The 15,876-nt window shown below is 37.4% G+C and overlaps 1 protein-coding gene across 4 annotated transcripts in view; it reads left to right on the forward strand.

The window, feature by feature from the left end:
- Positions 1-2,702: 2,702 nt before the first annotated feature.
- The window catches only part of IFT88 (intraflagellar transport 88), a 45,674-nt gene continuing 32,500 nt past the window's right edge, over positions 2,703-15,876 (forward strand). For 2 of the 4 annotated variants that reach the window (XM_032099380.1, XM_032099383.1), the window contains exons 1-14: positions 2,703-2,969; positions 3,626-3,719; positions 4,665-4,727; positions 4,853-4,909; positions 6,627-6,680; positions 7,046-7,109; positions 7,186-7,255; positions 8,248-8,338; positions 9,432-9,536; positions 10,640-10,742; positions 11,396-11,510; positions 11,609-11,840; positions 13,388-13,458; positions 14,136-14,222. In XM_032099380.1, coding sequence (XP_031955271.1) covers positions 3,630-3,719; positions 4,665-4,727; positions 4,853-4,909; positions 6,627-6,680; positions 7,046-7,109; positions 7,186-7,255; positions 8,248-8,338; positions 9,432-9,536; positions 10,640-10,742; positions 11,396-11,510; positions 11,609-11,840; positions 13,388-13,458; positions 14,136-14,222 — 1,202 coding nt within the window. In that variant the 5' untranslated portion in view covers positions 2,703-2,969; positions 3,626-3,629. The other 2 variants (XM_032099381.1, XM_032099382.1) reach the window with 2 other exon arrangements.

Genomic DNA, 15,876 nt, shown 5'->3' on the forward strand with positions numbered 1-15,876 from the left:
GTACAACATTGAAAGGCACATGGTGTGATTCTTGGGGTGTCCTATGCAGGGCTAGGAGCTGAACTTTGATAATCCTTGTGGATCCCTTCCCATTCAGATATTCTATGATTTTATATACACTATTTGTAACATATGTATCATTCATAATGAGGTTCTTCCATTCATTTTGTTTTCAAATCGTATGCTGACAAGATGCATTAGTTCCCTGAGGAGCAGTTAAATGCCGCTTCACCGTTTGTGGCAGTTGAGCTACTTGAATGGTTTCTGCATGACAGCAGGAAATCCTGAACACCTGGTCAATCCAGAATTCAGTATTTGAAAATTACTTTTTTGAAGATTATAATGGGAGAATTACATTTTCAATTCAGAAAAACACGAAGCAATGCTTGATCAGATGAGCAGTTCAACTGGCAGAGCAAGGGTAAGGTACACACTAACAGTTATTATAGAAGGTACACACTAACAGCAATTATAACAGGCAGACAGTTGCCAGTAACCCCTGAACCCAAATTAGTAGGTCCTGGAGTTTGTCTGAGTCCTTATTTGCAAAGTTACTGCTGCAAAAGACAGATACACCATGTACTGAAAGGCAAAGATATTCTTATTTAAGAGTATAGCTTCATAGTCTCCTTAATCTGTCCAAAGTTTTCACTGACTTCACTGGATCAGGTACTTGATGTCTTGAATGGTAACTGAGAGAAAAACTCATCAGATTAGCAGTTTGCTTCAACTGCACAAGTATGTAACTTGATGCCAGTCAGAGGACTGATGTGGGGCATTTAGTGACAGTCCTGGCTTAATCCAACCTAAAATGATCAGGAATTCACAGCATACAATGCTACTTGGACTGTATACTAAATTTACTTTACTTTTTTTTTGGCAATTTCACGGTCTAGGTTGCCCTCTGGATTTAGCCAGTAAAGACAATTACATCATCTTACACCATTACAGGGTTTCTCCCTGTAGCATCCCCTTGTTAGATGATGTCTTATGATCACAACCCAAGAGTAAGGTCCCGTATTGCCATGGGATCCTGAGATTTTGAGGGTTTGTATGAAATCTTCATGCATTAAAGTATATTTATACTTCATAGCACCAGAAAAAGGAAACCCCTGTCAATTGACACAGCCTTTAGAAACATGAATAAAGTCTGTTGAGACTCTCATATTCTTGTGAGGATGTCAAAAGCAGCAGCTGGAATGCAAGGCCTCAGGACCTGGGCCAGGGCATGTTCCCAGTATGGTCAGAGTCCATACAGGCCAGGGACCACTCAAGTCTGAGTGTATATACCCAATTTTGGGGGGTAAGGAAGTTTGACAATACGAACATGGTCAGATTCCAGGATTGCCTACGCACCACTGCATTTACAAATTAGATGCACTGCCTCCTTATCACAGTGCCTTCTTTTCACTGCCTTAGATATTTGGGCTGAAACATCAGAAGAGTGCTGGGCACCAGTATGCCCAGGTGCCCGATATGGACATGCTGGATAGCAGAGCTAGGTCTTGTACCACACAGTCTACCTATTGCTCAGGTACATATTAATGCATCTGGGGACAACAAGAAAAATATAAAAACCGTAGGTTCGGTTATACATGAGGAGTCACAGGCAGAAAAAGAGGGGCTATAAATGTATATATATTTCTTATGCTGAAGTACATAATTTGTGGCAAGTAACGCAGCTGAAAACGTTTCCACCCTAAGTCTGTTATTGTGTAAACTAGTTGTACTCCAGAAAATTCAGGAGAATTAAGATTCTCATATCCAAAGGTCTCAAGTCTGAAGTTTCTGTGTGAAAGTGGTTCATGCATGGAACGTGAATAGGTTAATGCAGGAAGTGATAATGTCTTAATAATTCTGTATGTTATCTTTGTTTCCCTTGTTGGGAGCCAGAGTAGAAAGACCTTTCACTCGTATCCTCTGCACTTATCTCCTCAGAAAGGACTTTGAGGCGGAAAGGTGAGCAACAGAAGGCCCTGACATTGCATAGTGCGCACAGATTCTGACCATAAAAAAGGGTGTTCTGACTGTACTGTATATTGCCTTTGCAGCTTGCTTATGCTATTGGCAAAAGGCAGTAGAGGTAAGTTACAACTGGTCTCATAAAATGTTTTTTTTCTCAAAAATACTGTAGGCGTGTTCAGAGATCCCTCCTCTATTCTGTTTCCCATTTAGGCATAGGAAACTTTCCCCAGAGTATAATGATTTGCTGTGGGCAAACCAGCTGACACTTGTCAGGGTTTCCAAAATACCAAGAGTAAGTAGTAAAGATGGCAGGAAGAATCATCTTTTTATAAGACATTAGGGATTTTAATTTTTTATTTAGTTTCAGAGACTATGGTATGTGGGAAGCTTTAACAACTTCCTTTTCTTTTTTTTTAATTGACCCTCTCAGGCGCTTCACAGAGCTTTCCTGCCGCGTACTTTAAAGAAGCGAGGCCAGCACAAGCTCTCCATTTCCCCAAGCCCCAGGCCCAGCCCGCCCTACCCGGAAGGCACCGCCCGCCCTACCCGGGAGGCACCGCCCGCCCTACCCGGGAGGCACCGCCCGCCCTACCCGGGAGGCACCGCCCGCCCTACCCGGGAGGCACCGCCCGCCCTACCCGGGAGGCACCGCCCGCCCTCCCGGGGCAGCAGCTCCGGCAGCGCCGCCCCGCCCGCAGCTCGCCCCGCCCGGCCGCGGTGCATGCGGGGACCGCCGCCGTGTCCCGGCAACGCCGCCGGCCCTGCAGCGCCGAGCGGGCCGTGGCTGCGGCCGGGCCGAGGGCGGCTGTCTCTCCTGTGCCCTGAGCCGCCCCCGCTCCGGGGCACATCGCTGGGTCCTCGCTGGAGGAACCCGCGCCGGGAGCGGCTCGGTCGCGGGGGCACCGCTCACGGTGGGAAGCGGCGGGGAACATCCTCCTCCTCATCCCGCTGCTTCTGCAGAGGAACCGTGCGCTTCGTCCTGGCTGAGGCTTGCTAGCTAAAGGGCATGTACTTCATGTTATCGATGAAATCAAACGTTGCCTTCTTGAGGTTTTTTATGAAAACGGGTAGCAAGGCAAAGTGAGACACCTTAGTGTCTGCCCTCCGTGAGGGAAAGCCCGCCAGGTGAACGCACCGTATTAGGCAGGGAAATATTGGTGCAGAAAGACTTTGGAACTCGGGCTTCTTTAATACTAGCTTTTTAAAACCATTTTAATTAAAATGGCTTCATAGCTGTAGCTATGTTGATATTAGTATGCAGGAAAGGAGGAAAGGGAAAGGAAAGGGAAAGGAAAGGAAAATTTGAAGCGAGATGAAATATCTTTCATTAGACTTATTACTGTGGTTTGGCCTATAAAGACTAACTTTAGAATATGAGTTATCTTAAACACGAGTTAGCTAACAGTGGAAAGATACCATTCTATAAGTAGTAATGGGGTTACTTGTTATTATCATTTAGTTTTAATGATAAATACCTTCAAAACAATTTTCATAACTGGTATAAGTACAAACAAAAATATAAATCCATGAAATGGTGCCATTCTTTATAGGTGAGTCCTAGTTTTTATGACTAATCAAACTACTACTGTTTATATTTTGCATTTTTAAATATTTATATAAAACCACCGAGATAACATTTGGCATGTTAAATGTTTCACAGAAAAATGATGCAAAATGTGCATCTGGCTCCTGAGAATAATGAAGATGATCTCTATTCTGGCTACAATGATTATAATCCCATGTTTGACACAGAGGTAAAATATTTGCTCTTTCTCATACATAGAATTTTAACTTAGAAGTATGAAAACTTATGGGTACAGTAATGTACAAGTTTACAACTGCTTTGAAGTGAAATTTACTTTATTTAGCAAGAAACACGTGAAGTTTCTCAGAGATCTTCTTGAATAGTTAATTCTTTGGTAGCTTTCTATTCCAGTGAAATACTTGTGCAGATCTCAACTAATCTAAGATGCTGTAGTGGTTAGAATTTATGAAGTATAAAATCAGAATTATATGTAGGCACATTCAATGGGGTGTTTCCCAGGTTGTGTGCAGCAGAAAGTTTTCTGACAAAAGAGACTACTGCGTGATCAGTAGGTCATTGATTTCCTACTGTGCTGCTGCTGGAGGAGCTCACAGTAGGATGGAATCCTGCAGGTCTCTGTGCAATTGGGTAGAGCATCTGGGATTTCTTAAAGTAGCCCTGCAGACCACTTTAGGGTAACTGCTGGTGTGGTGGAGTTGGGACAACAGTGATATCATTTGGTTGAAACCCAGTAGCAAGACTTGACATCTTTTGTGAAATCCCAGTGCCCAGTTCATGGGAGTTGCTGCAGGACCTGAGAGACATGAGCTGTTTTAATGTCTCGCATTGCAGTTGTTAATGTCAAAATTCAGAAATACCATAAGTAATAAGCATTTGGATGGAAAAAAAAATCCTGTTGTATTTTATTACTTCAGCTCTGTTTCCTCTGTGTGTTTTTAGAAAATAACAAGTTTTTACATTTCCTAATCTAAAATACCAAAAAAGAGAGACAAATAATATAATTGTAAAATCTGTTGTTCAGTTATCTTCAAGTCAAGTATTTTGTGAAGAATATTTGATTGTTTACCTATCTGCTTTCAGTAGTCTGAAGGTTGTGGAACTGTGAGTTTGGGTGTTGTGGTTTTAAAAGCATTGATGTCTTTATCTTTTCTAGGATTTAGAAAATGATGTAGCTTTTCAACAGGCAGCAAGAACAAGTCATGGAAGAAGACCCCCTGTGAGAACCTTTTAAAACACTTTGCATTAATGTAGATCATATTATGTAGAAACACTAATAATTGACACATACAGTTTTTAATTTGTGGGGTTTTTTTGTTTGGTTCTTTTTTTTCTCCCACCCAGGTGACAGCCAAAATTCCTGGCACATCAAGTCCAAGACCTCTAGCAACTGGATTTGGGGCAGGTTTTTGTTCTGTTATATCCTTAATGAAAATGTCATTTACAAAAAAATATATGTACCATTTAATTCCATGCACAAAGTGAACCCTTTTAAATTAAGGATTTAATTCCAGTGAGCTGCATCTGTTCATTAGTTTTAATTCACAACTCTGCACTTGCTCAAGGCATGGTTACTGGTTGTTTTTCTTTTCTCCTGAACCATGCTGCAAATCTTCTGTACTGCACAAGGCATTAGAGTCCAAGGTATTAACCAGGTTCCCTTGCAGGGGGAACTGGGCTTGGGAAAGTTTTCTGGAAATTAAGGTGAAATCAAGTCTTGAAGAGTACAGGCTCTGAAACCCCTCTAGTTGAATCAGAAGAACTTGGTTGTGTTTTTGGGTATACTTAGGCTATTGTAACTCTTAACAATCCAGATTAAAATGCCCCTTTATTAAAATAAATTTTTATATCTGTTAGCCTGACTCAATAAAATTTGAAAAACAAATGCTTTTGGATATAATGTTCCTTAAGTTTTATGACAAAAAAGGGACAACAAATGGCTGTAGATCTCATGCAAGTTTGCTGGCTAACAATTTCAAGAACACCTGAATTCTGTTACGTCACTGAAATACAACCTTTACTCTGAACCTTCTGCTACCTGCTTTGGATGTATTAGAACCATGGAATGGTTTGGGTTGGAAGGGACCTGTAAAGGTCATCTAGTCCAATCTCCCTGCAATGAGCAGGGACATCTTCAACTAGATCAGGTTGCTCAGACTTTTGACACTGCTTTTTCTTGACAGTTATATTTGCAGATGTTAAGTGTAGTACAAAGCTGTAGGGGGAAAAGTTGTCTTGTTAAATGAGTGCATAAAAAAAGCACTTCCTCAGGATAATAAAGACTGAGATGTTTATCTGGAATAGCAAAGCTAGAAACTTCCAAAGCATTGTCCACTCTACAGCTCTTTATCTTTCACTCCACAGTTGCTTTTTCTACACGAAAATCCTTGCTAATGTATGTTCATCCTCAGCAATAAAAATGGAAAACAATCATGATGTGTGTGGATAGTGAATAATAAAACAGGCCTCTGAGTGGGCATTAGGGGAATACCTTTTCATGCCCTGGAACTCTGTATATTTGTCTGTTTGTATTGTATATTTGTAGCAAACTTAAGTACTTACTAATAAATATTTCACATTTATTTCTTTACATTTTTAACACTTACACAGAAGGACAGTATGTGACCTTCAGGAAATGGAAGAGATACCCGTTGACAGTTAAAAAGTGTATCTGTATTTATTGATAAAATAAATTTATATGAAAATATAACTTGAAAGATTAATACAGTGACAGATTTTATCAGCTCTACACAGAATTTTGCTGAAGTATTTTGTGTAAATTATTTGTTCAATTTAAAGGTAGCAATTTCAATAATTTAATAATGGAAAGTACTGCTGTCTCAGATAATTTCCTATGTATTTCTTTTTAAAAGAGCTGACAGGAATATCCAAATACATAAAAAATCTTTATTGTGAATTTGTGCTAACTGAAGTATTCAACATCTTTTGGTCTGCCAGGCACTGGAGGTATATTGCATATGAGTAAAATAAATGGGACCTTTGCTATGGACTTACGTGAGAGTTAGCTCAACTTTTAAAATTTAGTGTTGAGAAGACGTAACATAGGCTTCTTATGCTTTATGAATGACAATTTCAAACAATTTACTTATTTTTGTAGTCAAAGGCAACTTTACCTTCATCTATGGGAAGACCCATGACAGGAAATATACAGGTAAAAGTTCCAATATTTACATTTTATGTTCATTTGGAACAATGAATTTTTCTGGTAGGTGTTAGATGTAAGTATTTAGAAGTTCGTTGAGTTATACAAATTACTACACTTTTAATTTGTCCTTTTTTGAATGTAGTACTGTCAGAAAGCATGAGGGTAGTGATGTGTATTTTATTTGAGCACAGAGTTGGAAGCAATAACAGTGTAGTACTTTCTAACACTTCGTGATGTGCAATGAATAATTTGTCATTAAAATAATATACATAGAATATATAAAAATTACATATAAAAAGATATAATTATGTCTGTATTGTCTAAAACATCATTTTTTGTGAGATTATCTTAATATATCTTCTTTATTTGAGGATGGGGTTTCTCGACCAATGACAGCAGTGCAAGCTGCAGGTTACACTAAGGCAGCTGTGAAAGGTATGGTTTGTAGAAATTGCCAGCTGCCACAGGGAGATGTTACTTTGTAGTTTTCAATACTCTGTTAATTTTGCAGGTTCTTCATTTGATCCTCTTGGCCAAGCGAGAGGTCCTGCTTCACCTCTGGAGAAGAAAACTTCAGACAGGTTTGTTCAGTTCTGCATGACATTCTTTCAAAGCATTAACAGCAACAGAAAGCCAACCATGCATAGAGTTTACAAACATCCAGGCAGTTACAAAAGCCTTGAGGGCCCAAACTCTGAACTTGGTGGAATAGTGCCTCAAACATTTGTGCATGTGGTTGGCTGACTTGTCGAAGCAGTTGCACTGACTTTCAGGAATATCTGATTTCAGTGATTTCTTGTTCTGACTAGCTCAGCAGCCCAGGTGTAGCTGTTGCCACACAAATGCTGTGATACTTATGTAGAATTGTGCAGGACCATGAAAGTGTGTGTGACAGGCAAGGAACACCATGGTTCTTGCAGCTCCTTGGGAAGAACTTGGGAGAATTTGCCTGCTCTTTCTCCCTGTTCCCTCTGACCTTAGCACTTGAGCTGGAACTTGCAGGCTGGTGCTTACGTTGTGGAGTTCACTCAGAAAATCGTTGAGCTTTCCAACACCAAAGTTGTGTTCCCCAAATGTAGCTATATAGGAATAGGGAATCCTACTGAAATGTTTGGTTATTTAGCAGTGGAAAAAGTCTGGAAGAACAACAATTTTTTGTTACAATCTGCATTTGCAAGCAATGCTTTCAAGTTGTCTATGCAAATAAAGGTTCAATTAAGTGTTTTTAATGTGATATTTAATGTCATTAGTGTTTGATATGAAAGCTCATCTTGTTGTGTCATTACTTCTCTTGAACAAATTTGGTTTGTGAAATTTGCCTGTCTGTATTGTTCTTGTCAGAGGATTTATGTTTTCTTAGGTCTTTGTTTTCAAATTGAAAATGTGAATGTGGTAGCTTCTGACAATCTTCTCGAAGCATAGTTTCACACAATATTTTCTTTGATGGGAAAACCAGTTAGTTGTGACATGTGGTATGTCATTGTGTTGTTTTATTGAGAATATAATGTGTAGAAGCTTAGTGTTTGCAGTTACATTACTAGTGTTAATCCTTTTGTTGTTATTTTTATTTTAGTTCAGAAGAGAAGATGAGGCAGTTGGAAAAAAAAGTGAATGAACTGGTTGAAGAAAGCTGTGTTGCCAATAGCTGTGGAGACTTGAAATCGGTAGTTTTTCTGGCTTTCACTTCATTTCTGCCATTATGTGAAGAGCAATTTGTATAGATAGATGTTTCAAACTAACTTGTGGTCAAGTGTTTCAAATTATTAAAATAATTTTAATTCTAATTTTGTTATGACTCTTCTAGTCTAGTGATACCTTGCTTTGCTGAAAAAAAGAGGTAGGAGGTGTATTTCTGGCATATATATTTGTTAAGATTTCAGAGTTACAAAAATTCCCTTCCCTCTATGTCCATTGACCTCTTCAGATGGGTCTGATGAATTAGTTGTACTGGCCCAGTTGTGGCCCAGGCTAGCTAGCATTTAACAGTTCCTAGATATGATCAAAGGTTACTATGGATAAGGAGCTATTTCCAATAGACAGTTTGAATGTATTTGTTCTGTTACAGAGGATAATAGAGCAATGTTGTGCCACTGAGTAGTGGCTAATTAACCAATCTATTTTGTTAGTTTTTCTTGAGCCTCTTTCATGTCTGGTCAAGAATGCTCTTGGATGTCAAAGGGTTTTTTCTTATGTAGCTTGTATCAGACCATTGCAAGGGTCCTCTAGGATGTTTGTTTCTGACAAGCCCAGTAGAATATCCATTTTCCTGTGAAAGTCATCAAAGTTGCTAACTCATTATCTATAAAATAGCCAAGTTGGATTTGCCTTCTATCTTACAGACTAGGAATCAAACTGTATCTTGAAGTACTTCCTTCACCACTGGCTTCCAAACAGCCACCTTGAGTAGTAACCATTACTTTCTTAATCATTGCATCCTTGTGGAGGCACACAGGACTGCTAATGGCACTTGTTAGACCCGGAGCATTACTTGTACGAAGGGCATTGACACCAATCTGCAGAAGGTTATGATTGGGTACATAATTATAAGCTAAGCAGACTTAGATAACCGTATGTCTGCTTATTGCTAATTAAAACCTTTCAGTGGGTTAGAGTGTTTTTTTCAGGCATTTGGTGCAGTCTGTGCATCTAAAGAAAATAGACATGAATATATTCTCTTCATACTTGTTTTGAATGTATTTTTGTCATCTTGAGTCAGTAAGATTCAAGGCACTGTTAAATTCTAGTATTTTATTTAAGGCTCTGGAGAAAGCAAAGGAGGCTGGAAGACAGGAAAGAGAATTGTTGAGACAACGTGAACAAATTGCTCCTCCAGAAAGTATCAACTTAGACCTTACTTACACAGTAAGTGCTTAAAAAATCTTCAGTGACTGAAATGCTGCTAAAAAAAACCTCCTGAACAGAAATGCCAGTGTTTCCTGAAGTGTGTTTATGAGTCTGTGTTGTAATGCTTCTGGCAGTGTACCAGAGGAGATCCATTTGTGTCATCGAGTCCATTCCCATGCAATCTCAAGTACCAGAGAAATCATGTAGTCCACATTAAGTGGAGAAGAATTCACATGAATATCTATTTCAGGTATTTACTCACATGTAAAACCTGCATATCAAAATATAGCAGATGTAGACCCTGTACTTCAGAAATAAATTGTCTCGAGAGTGTAATATGCCAAGAGGAGAAAACAGGAAAGATCAGATGCTGCCTTTAAATTGACCCATGAAGTGGCAGAGAATTTATTACATGAAATAGGATATAGTAATATTCATGAATCTTAAAGCAGGTATCTAGATTTACATTCTGGTTTTCAAATAGTAAACTTTTTTTAAAAAAAAAAAAGGGTACGACATACATAAAAATACTTGAGGGGTTTTTAAATTCGTACCCCAGCTAGTGCTATAGAAACAATTATTAACAATTAATATATTGAATTAGGCAGGCCTGGTAATTTATTTTGCCATGAAGGTCAGAGTAAAGCTGTGGAAAAAATGCAGAGGAATTTTACCTGACACCAACAGCACTTCTGTTGTGAAACAGCAGTTTGGAAAAATTCTCACTTTATAAACGGAGTGACCACAGGCATTAGGACAATTTTCCACATGTTGGGAGTCATAAATTACACACAGTTTCTGAGAATTATCTTGTGTGAATATTTTTAATAACCTTGCATTATAGCATTGTTTACTTAGGTCTAAGGCCCATGTAGCATGACTTTGAATGCTAGTAATTTATGTACAAAATAAAAGAATTACCTAGAATAAGTAGCTTTTAAACTTGTTTCCTCTATAATGTTTCTTTGTTCATGCAAATTGATAAAGATGGGATGCTTACAAGTGCTAAAGACAATAGTTCCAAGGTAAAATTAATTTGAAATTATCTACTATGAATTCAAGTTTATTACTGTTGAGAGGACAATATATTTTCTTGTACCTATAATTCCAATTTTCTATAGGTTCTTCTCAATCTGGCCAGTCAGTATGTTGCTAATGAAATGTATGCTGAAGCGCTGACTACTTACCAAGTTATAGTGAAGAACAAGATGTTCAGCAGTGGAGGTAGGTTATACTCCAAAGTGGATTAAAATTGGTAGTCAGGCATTCAAAATGAGGACTACATCTGCATGGTGTTGGTACACAGAGAACTCAGCCCTCATGTCTGCCAGTCAGAGTGGGTGACAGATACTCAGAGTCTCTGACTTGGAGAGCCAAACCACATTGTTATACTGGCTCATGAAGTCTTTTTTTCCCATAGACTAAGTTGAACATAAAGACAAATACATAATTTTCTCATACCACACACACCATGTGGTCTTCTCTAGTACTAATTTTTTCTCTTTTGACTTGATCTTTCTCTCCTGAAAGCTTCTTTTAGTATTTTGCATATCTTTGAGACTCCTATGGTGTATTTTCTCAGAGATGTTTATTTGCAGCTGTCTTCCTGGAGGGCACTGCAAATAATCTCTATTTCATCCCTCAATTCACAATCAACATCAGAATACATCTTACATGATAGTTCTAGTCTAGGTTTCATCACTACTTCATCTTCTCTCTCATCTTCTCTTGAGTTAAATTCACAGAAGGCAGTTCTGTGCAGTATTGCTTTAAAGGGACACTGCTATCCTATAATGAATATAAATTTATTAAGTTGTTCTACTCTGTCACTTTGAAACAATTTTAAAATGTTTTAACTCACTGACTCCTTTTGATAGGTATACTGAAGGTAAATATGGGAAATATATATTTAAAACAACGGAACTATTCCAAAGCTATCAAATTCTACCGTATGGCTCTAGACCAAATTACTAGTTCCCACAAACAGATGAGGTGAGTTTCTTCTAGGAGGCATGGTTATGAAATACAAGTTTTACATACAATATGATTTATTAGTTAAAAATATAATCTAAACCTGATTTCTTACTTAGGATAAAAATCATGGAAAATATTGGAGTTGCATTTATTAAAACTGGCCAATACTTTGATGCCATTTCTTCATTTGAAGAAATAATGAGCATATCTCCAAACCTGAAGGCAGGCTTCAACCTGATCCTATGTTATTTTGCTATTGGAAATGGTGAGCAAATGAAGAAAGCCTTCAAAAACCTGATCGAAGTTCCCTTGGAAGTGGATTATGAAGACAAATACATTTTATTAAATGTAAGTTTGAAATAAATAAACTGTGTCTTTATATAGTAAGTCAGGAGAAAGAGGAAGAGATACTGAATGCTTGGACTGTACTGAATATGGAAATTGATGTGTATTTAAGTATCTAAAAGAACTTTTTTACCAGCATGAATTTAGTGTGGCAGTACTGCTCAGATGAAAAAATGAGAGAACATTTAAATAATGAGAGAACATTAAATCTTTTTTTTCCTCAAAGGATATGATGTACATAAAACCCACACCACATAATTGTTTTCATAATAATTTTGTTGAAATTCATTTGGGCTTACTTTCATAGCTCACTTATTGCTTTACCATCTTCATTTATATAAAACTTTAATAAAGTATTTTTAAGGTAAAATAAAGGGAGCAAAACAATGAGTGGGTTAATGCAAGTTTCCTCAAGTGAGTGCTAATAAAACTTGTAATACTGTAGTGTTATTTTACAGAAGAAAATTGTAGTGACATTTACAGATGCTTGTTTTAGTTTATTAAGACTTTGTTGGAAACTGGACTTCCTTTGACTTTCTGGGATGCTAAAGAGAGGGAAAAACAGTTAATAGGTTTAGTGTCCCTCTTAAAAGAATCCTCTATAGAAAGATCAAGCCTTTTGTTTTCCCCTAGCAATCTTTTTTTTGGTGATGCAAATCTTTCTTTTTCAGTCCTAAACATCAAATATATAACTAATCTTCAAACTGTTTGCAGCTTATGAGTAGCTGTTGTTTCCTATTGTCATAGCATAAGGAAATAAAATTTAATGTATGAAGCATATAGATATATTTATTGATATATATGTACATATTTTAATACATTTAATATAATTTCTTAAATTAGAAATTATGTAAGAGTAAGGATCATTAATCCCTTGAATTAATTGAGGACTATGTAAGATCATTCATTGAAAGAAAGCCTTGAGACTGCAGATGTTATTTCTAAGGGTAGGCAAGCTATAGTTTTAACAGACATTCCAAGTTCTTTACTTTTTTATGAAGATGTCAGAGAGAAGATCACAGTTTCCTTCTGGTCCTTATTTTGTATAAATCTATGACCTATCCTCAATAAATGAGGAAAAGGGGTGGCTACCTAGCATACCCTGCATAACTTAGAGCTAACAGAGATGTGTGGAAAAAACCATAAGATGATCATGCAAGTTATTTTAAGGAGGAGGTAGCACAAGTCCTCATCTGCTGAATATCACAAGAGTTCAGCAAATGTATATTTTTAAGCTTGAGAATATTCCCACTGTGATCTGAAGCCTTCCTGGTGTGATACACGACATGAACTATATCTGTTAACCTTAATGTGAGCTGTGACAACATACATGAGCAGAAAAACAGGATTGAAGTAGTTGTAATGCCGAATTTCAGAGTGTACGGTTAGAAAACTACTTTAAACTGAAGCTAGCGTTTTCAAACGTGGAAAGTAAGTGACATTATAAACTATGTATTTGGCATCAGTTTATGTTTGCAGTCATATTGTCTGTAAAATAATTAAGATGTTTGTATACTGGCATAATTTGCAGTTGTTTTGTCTCCCTCCAGGATGATCTGCATACGAATCTACTGATTGAAGCCATTAAAAATGACAGTTTAAGTCAAATAATACGTGAGAGGTAATGATGGACTCTATTCTTTCTTGGCTGTGGTGCCTTGAATTTTAGCTTCTGATGATTATCAGTCTTGTCACCTGTCCACAGCTCTTGTTACAAAACTGTCCTCCCAATTCTTAGGAACGGACATGCTCAGAAGAACCAGTTGGATCACTCAGTTTTGTGTATTGCCCTAAAGTAGAGTATCTACCCCAAATGTTACAGGTTACACTGCTTAAAACTTGCAGTGTTTGAGTTTTTTTTAAAAATACAGCTAGTGTGCAGGGAAAGGAAAACAGAAAAAACTAAGACCCTAATCAAGATACGGGGGAGTAGTGTTAACAGGGAACTGGTTACATTGACTTCTGAGATTTGTCCTGAGTGGAGGAGGAAGCAAGAACATGTTTTGTTTTGGGTTTTTTTCTATATGTTTTTGAAATGGTGATGTAGAATCGTATGCAAATATAGAATGGTTTGGGTTGGAAGGGACTTTAAAGATCATCTGGTTCTAGCACCCCTGTCATGGGCGGGGACATCTCCCACTAGACCAGGTTGCTCAGGCCTCCAACCTGGCCTTGAAGACCTCCAGGGATGGGGAATCCGTAACTTCTGTGGCCAGTCTGTTCCATTGGCTCACCACCCACGCAGTGAAGAATTTCTTTCATGTTTTTGTGTTGTGGTCTTGGGTTTTTTTTCTTTAGGAAATTGTTGGCAGAGGAATACATCATGACAGCTGCTAAACTCATTGCACCGGCAATCGAGACATCTTTTGCAGTAGGCTATGACTGGTAAGAGTAAAGTGAGGCTTCTTTTTGTCTAAATTATGTCAGTCTCTTGTTCTGGTTATGAAACCAGTTCATGCACAGAAGCAACCTGGGAAACACTATTCTCTGTGCATCTCAGACACAGCATCCAGGCTATTTTCAGTCTGCCCCCCAAACAAAACAAAGCATTAGAGTGTACTCTGTAATTTATCATCAAAAGTCAACTCTTAATTATACATTTTGCAGTGTTCTGAATTCACACAAAAAGAGCTTCTAAAAGTTCAAATTAATTTGAAGATTCAACTTCAAAATTGAAAAGCTTTTAAAAGTCTCAGTAGAGAAATGCTATACTGAAGGCAGTGATTGCTAGTATTTACTGTAAGGTTGAAGATATCATAATGAAGACTTGGGGTGCTTAAGAAGTTTTGATCACTCCATAGAGTCATTATATAAAACACTGGAATCTAAATTTTAAGAAAGGTTTCTTTGAATTTAGTTTATAAAGTTAATGTTTATATTTATAAACTTAATCTACCATTAAAATATTTACACAAGTGTACACAGTGATAGGCTGCTGTCACGGTTCATCATTTGGACTTTATTTTTCAATTTACGGCTTAGCTTTTGTTTTCTGTGATATTTTCTACAGCAGAATACCCTTCTCTTTAAAACAAATTCTGTTAGACACACTTCCTATAATGACAGTATAAAAATTAATAGTATAACTTTTCCAAAATTTATTTTTAGCTTTCTGTTACAAGGGCTTACTTTGATATTGTTTGTATTTTGATAGCACTGGAAAATAACATGTATGCAAATGAATTTTGTGTATTGCAGGCACAATATTACTAACATATGTGTTAGTGTTTGGGTAGTGAAGAATGTTTGGTGGGAAAAGAGTCCTGTCTTTCACCTGGGGTTTATGGCCTGTTAGAATTATTCTCAAATTTTGCAGGTCCTATAATTATAATTCACTAAGAAAGCTGTCTATACTAATATGAAATAATCTCTTAGACGGACATGTATTGTCTGCTAAAGTCCACAAGGTGGTGTTTGATGGTTTAATAATCATTCTAATCTTATAATTTCCCTACTTCTGCCATTCTTAAACAGTATGTCTTGTGAAAAATTCGGTCGTTGTTTTCTAATTTGTTAGCATGAGCAAGTCAGATTTGTTTGCTGTGTGTCTTGGTTTTTGTTCAGAAAAACTGGAAAAGGTTGTCAGATACTCAGTTTCCTTAGTGCTACCCACAGAAGACTTGTCATGGAGTAACACACTCTCAAATCTGTTCTGGCTAATTGAACAACTTCTGCTGAGATGTGTGGGATTGTTTTCTGTGTATCAGAACAGATTTAGTCTTTGTTATTTTACGCTGAGGTATTCAAGCCCAGTGAAGAAGTTTAACCAGCAGCTTGAGCTTAGTTTTTCTAATTATAAACTTTATTATGGGTCCTCTGAGTATTAAATGTACTTTTAATCAAATTCATTTTATTTAGAGAAATAAAGTGGGGACAATAGTCTTCAGAGTTCATAACTTCTTACTTAAAATGTGACATAATATTGGGACTATTCTGTCATATTTCATAAAGAGCAGTTGGATAGCTAGATCTCATTGCATTTTATGGTTAAAAGATGTTAAAAGTAACAGTTGAAAATGCTTTTTGATGTTGCAAAGAC

Source organism: Corvus moneduloides, chromosome 2 (assembly GCF_009650955.1).
Source record: "Corvus moneduloides isolate bCorMon1 chromosome 2, bCorMon1.pri, whole genome shotgun sequence".
NCBI classification, from domain to species: Eukaryota; Metazoa; Chordata; class Aves; order Passeriformes; family Corvidae; genus Corvus; species Corvus moneduloides.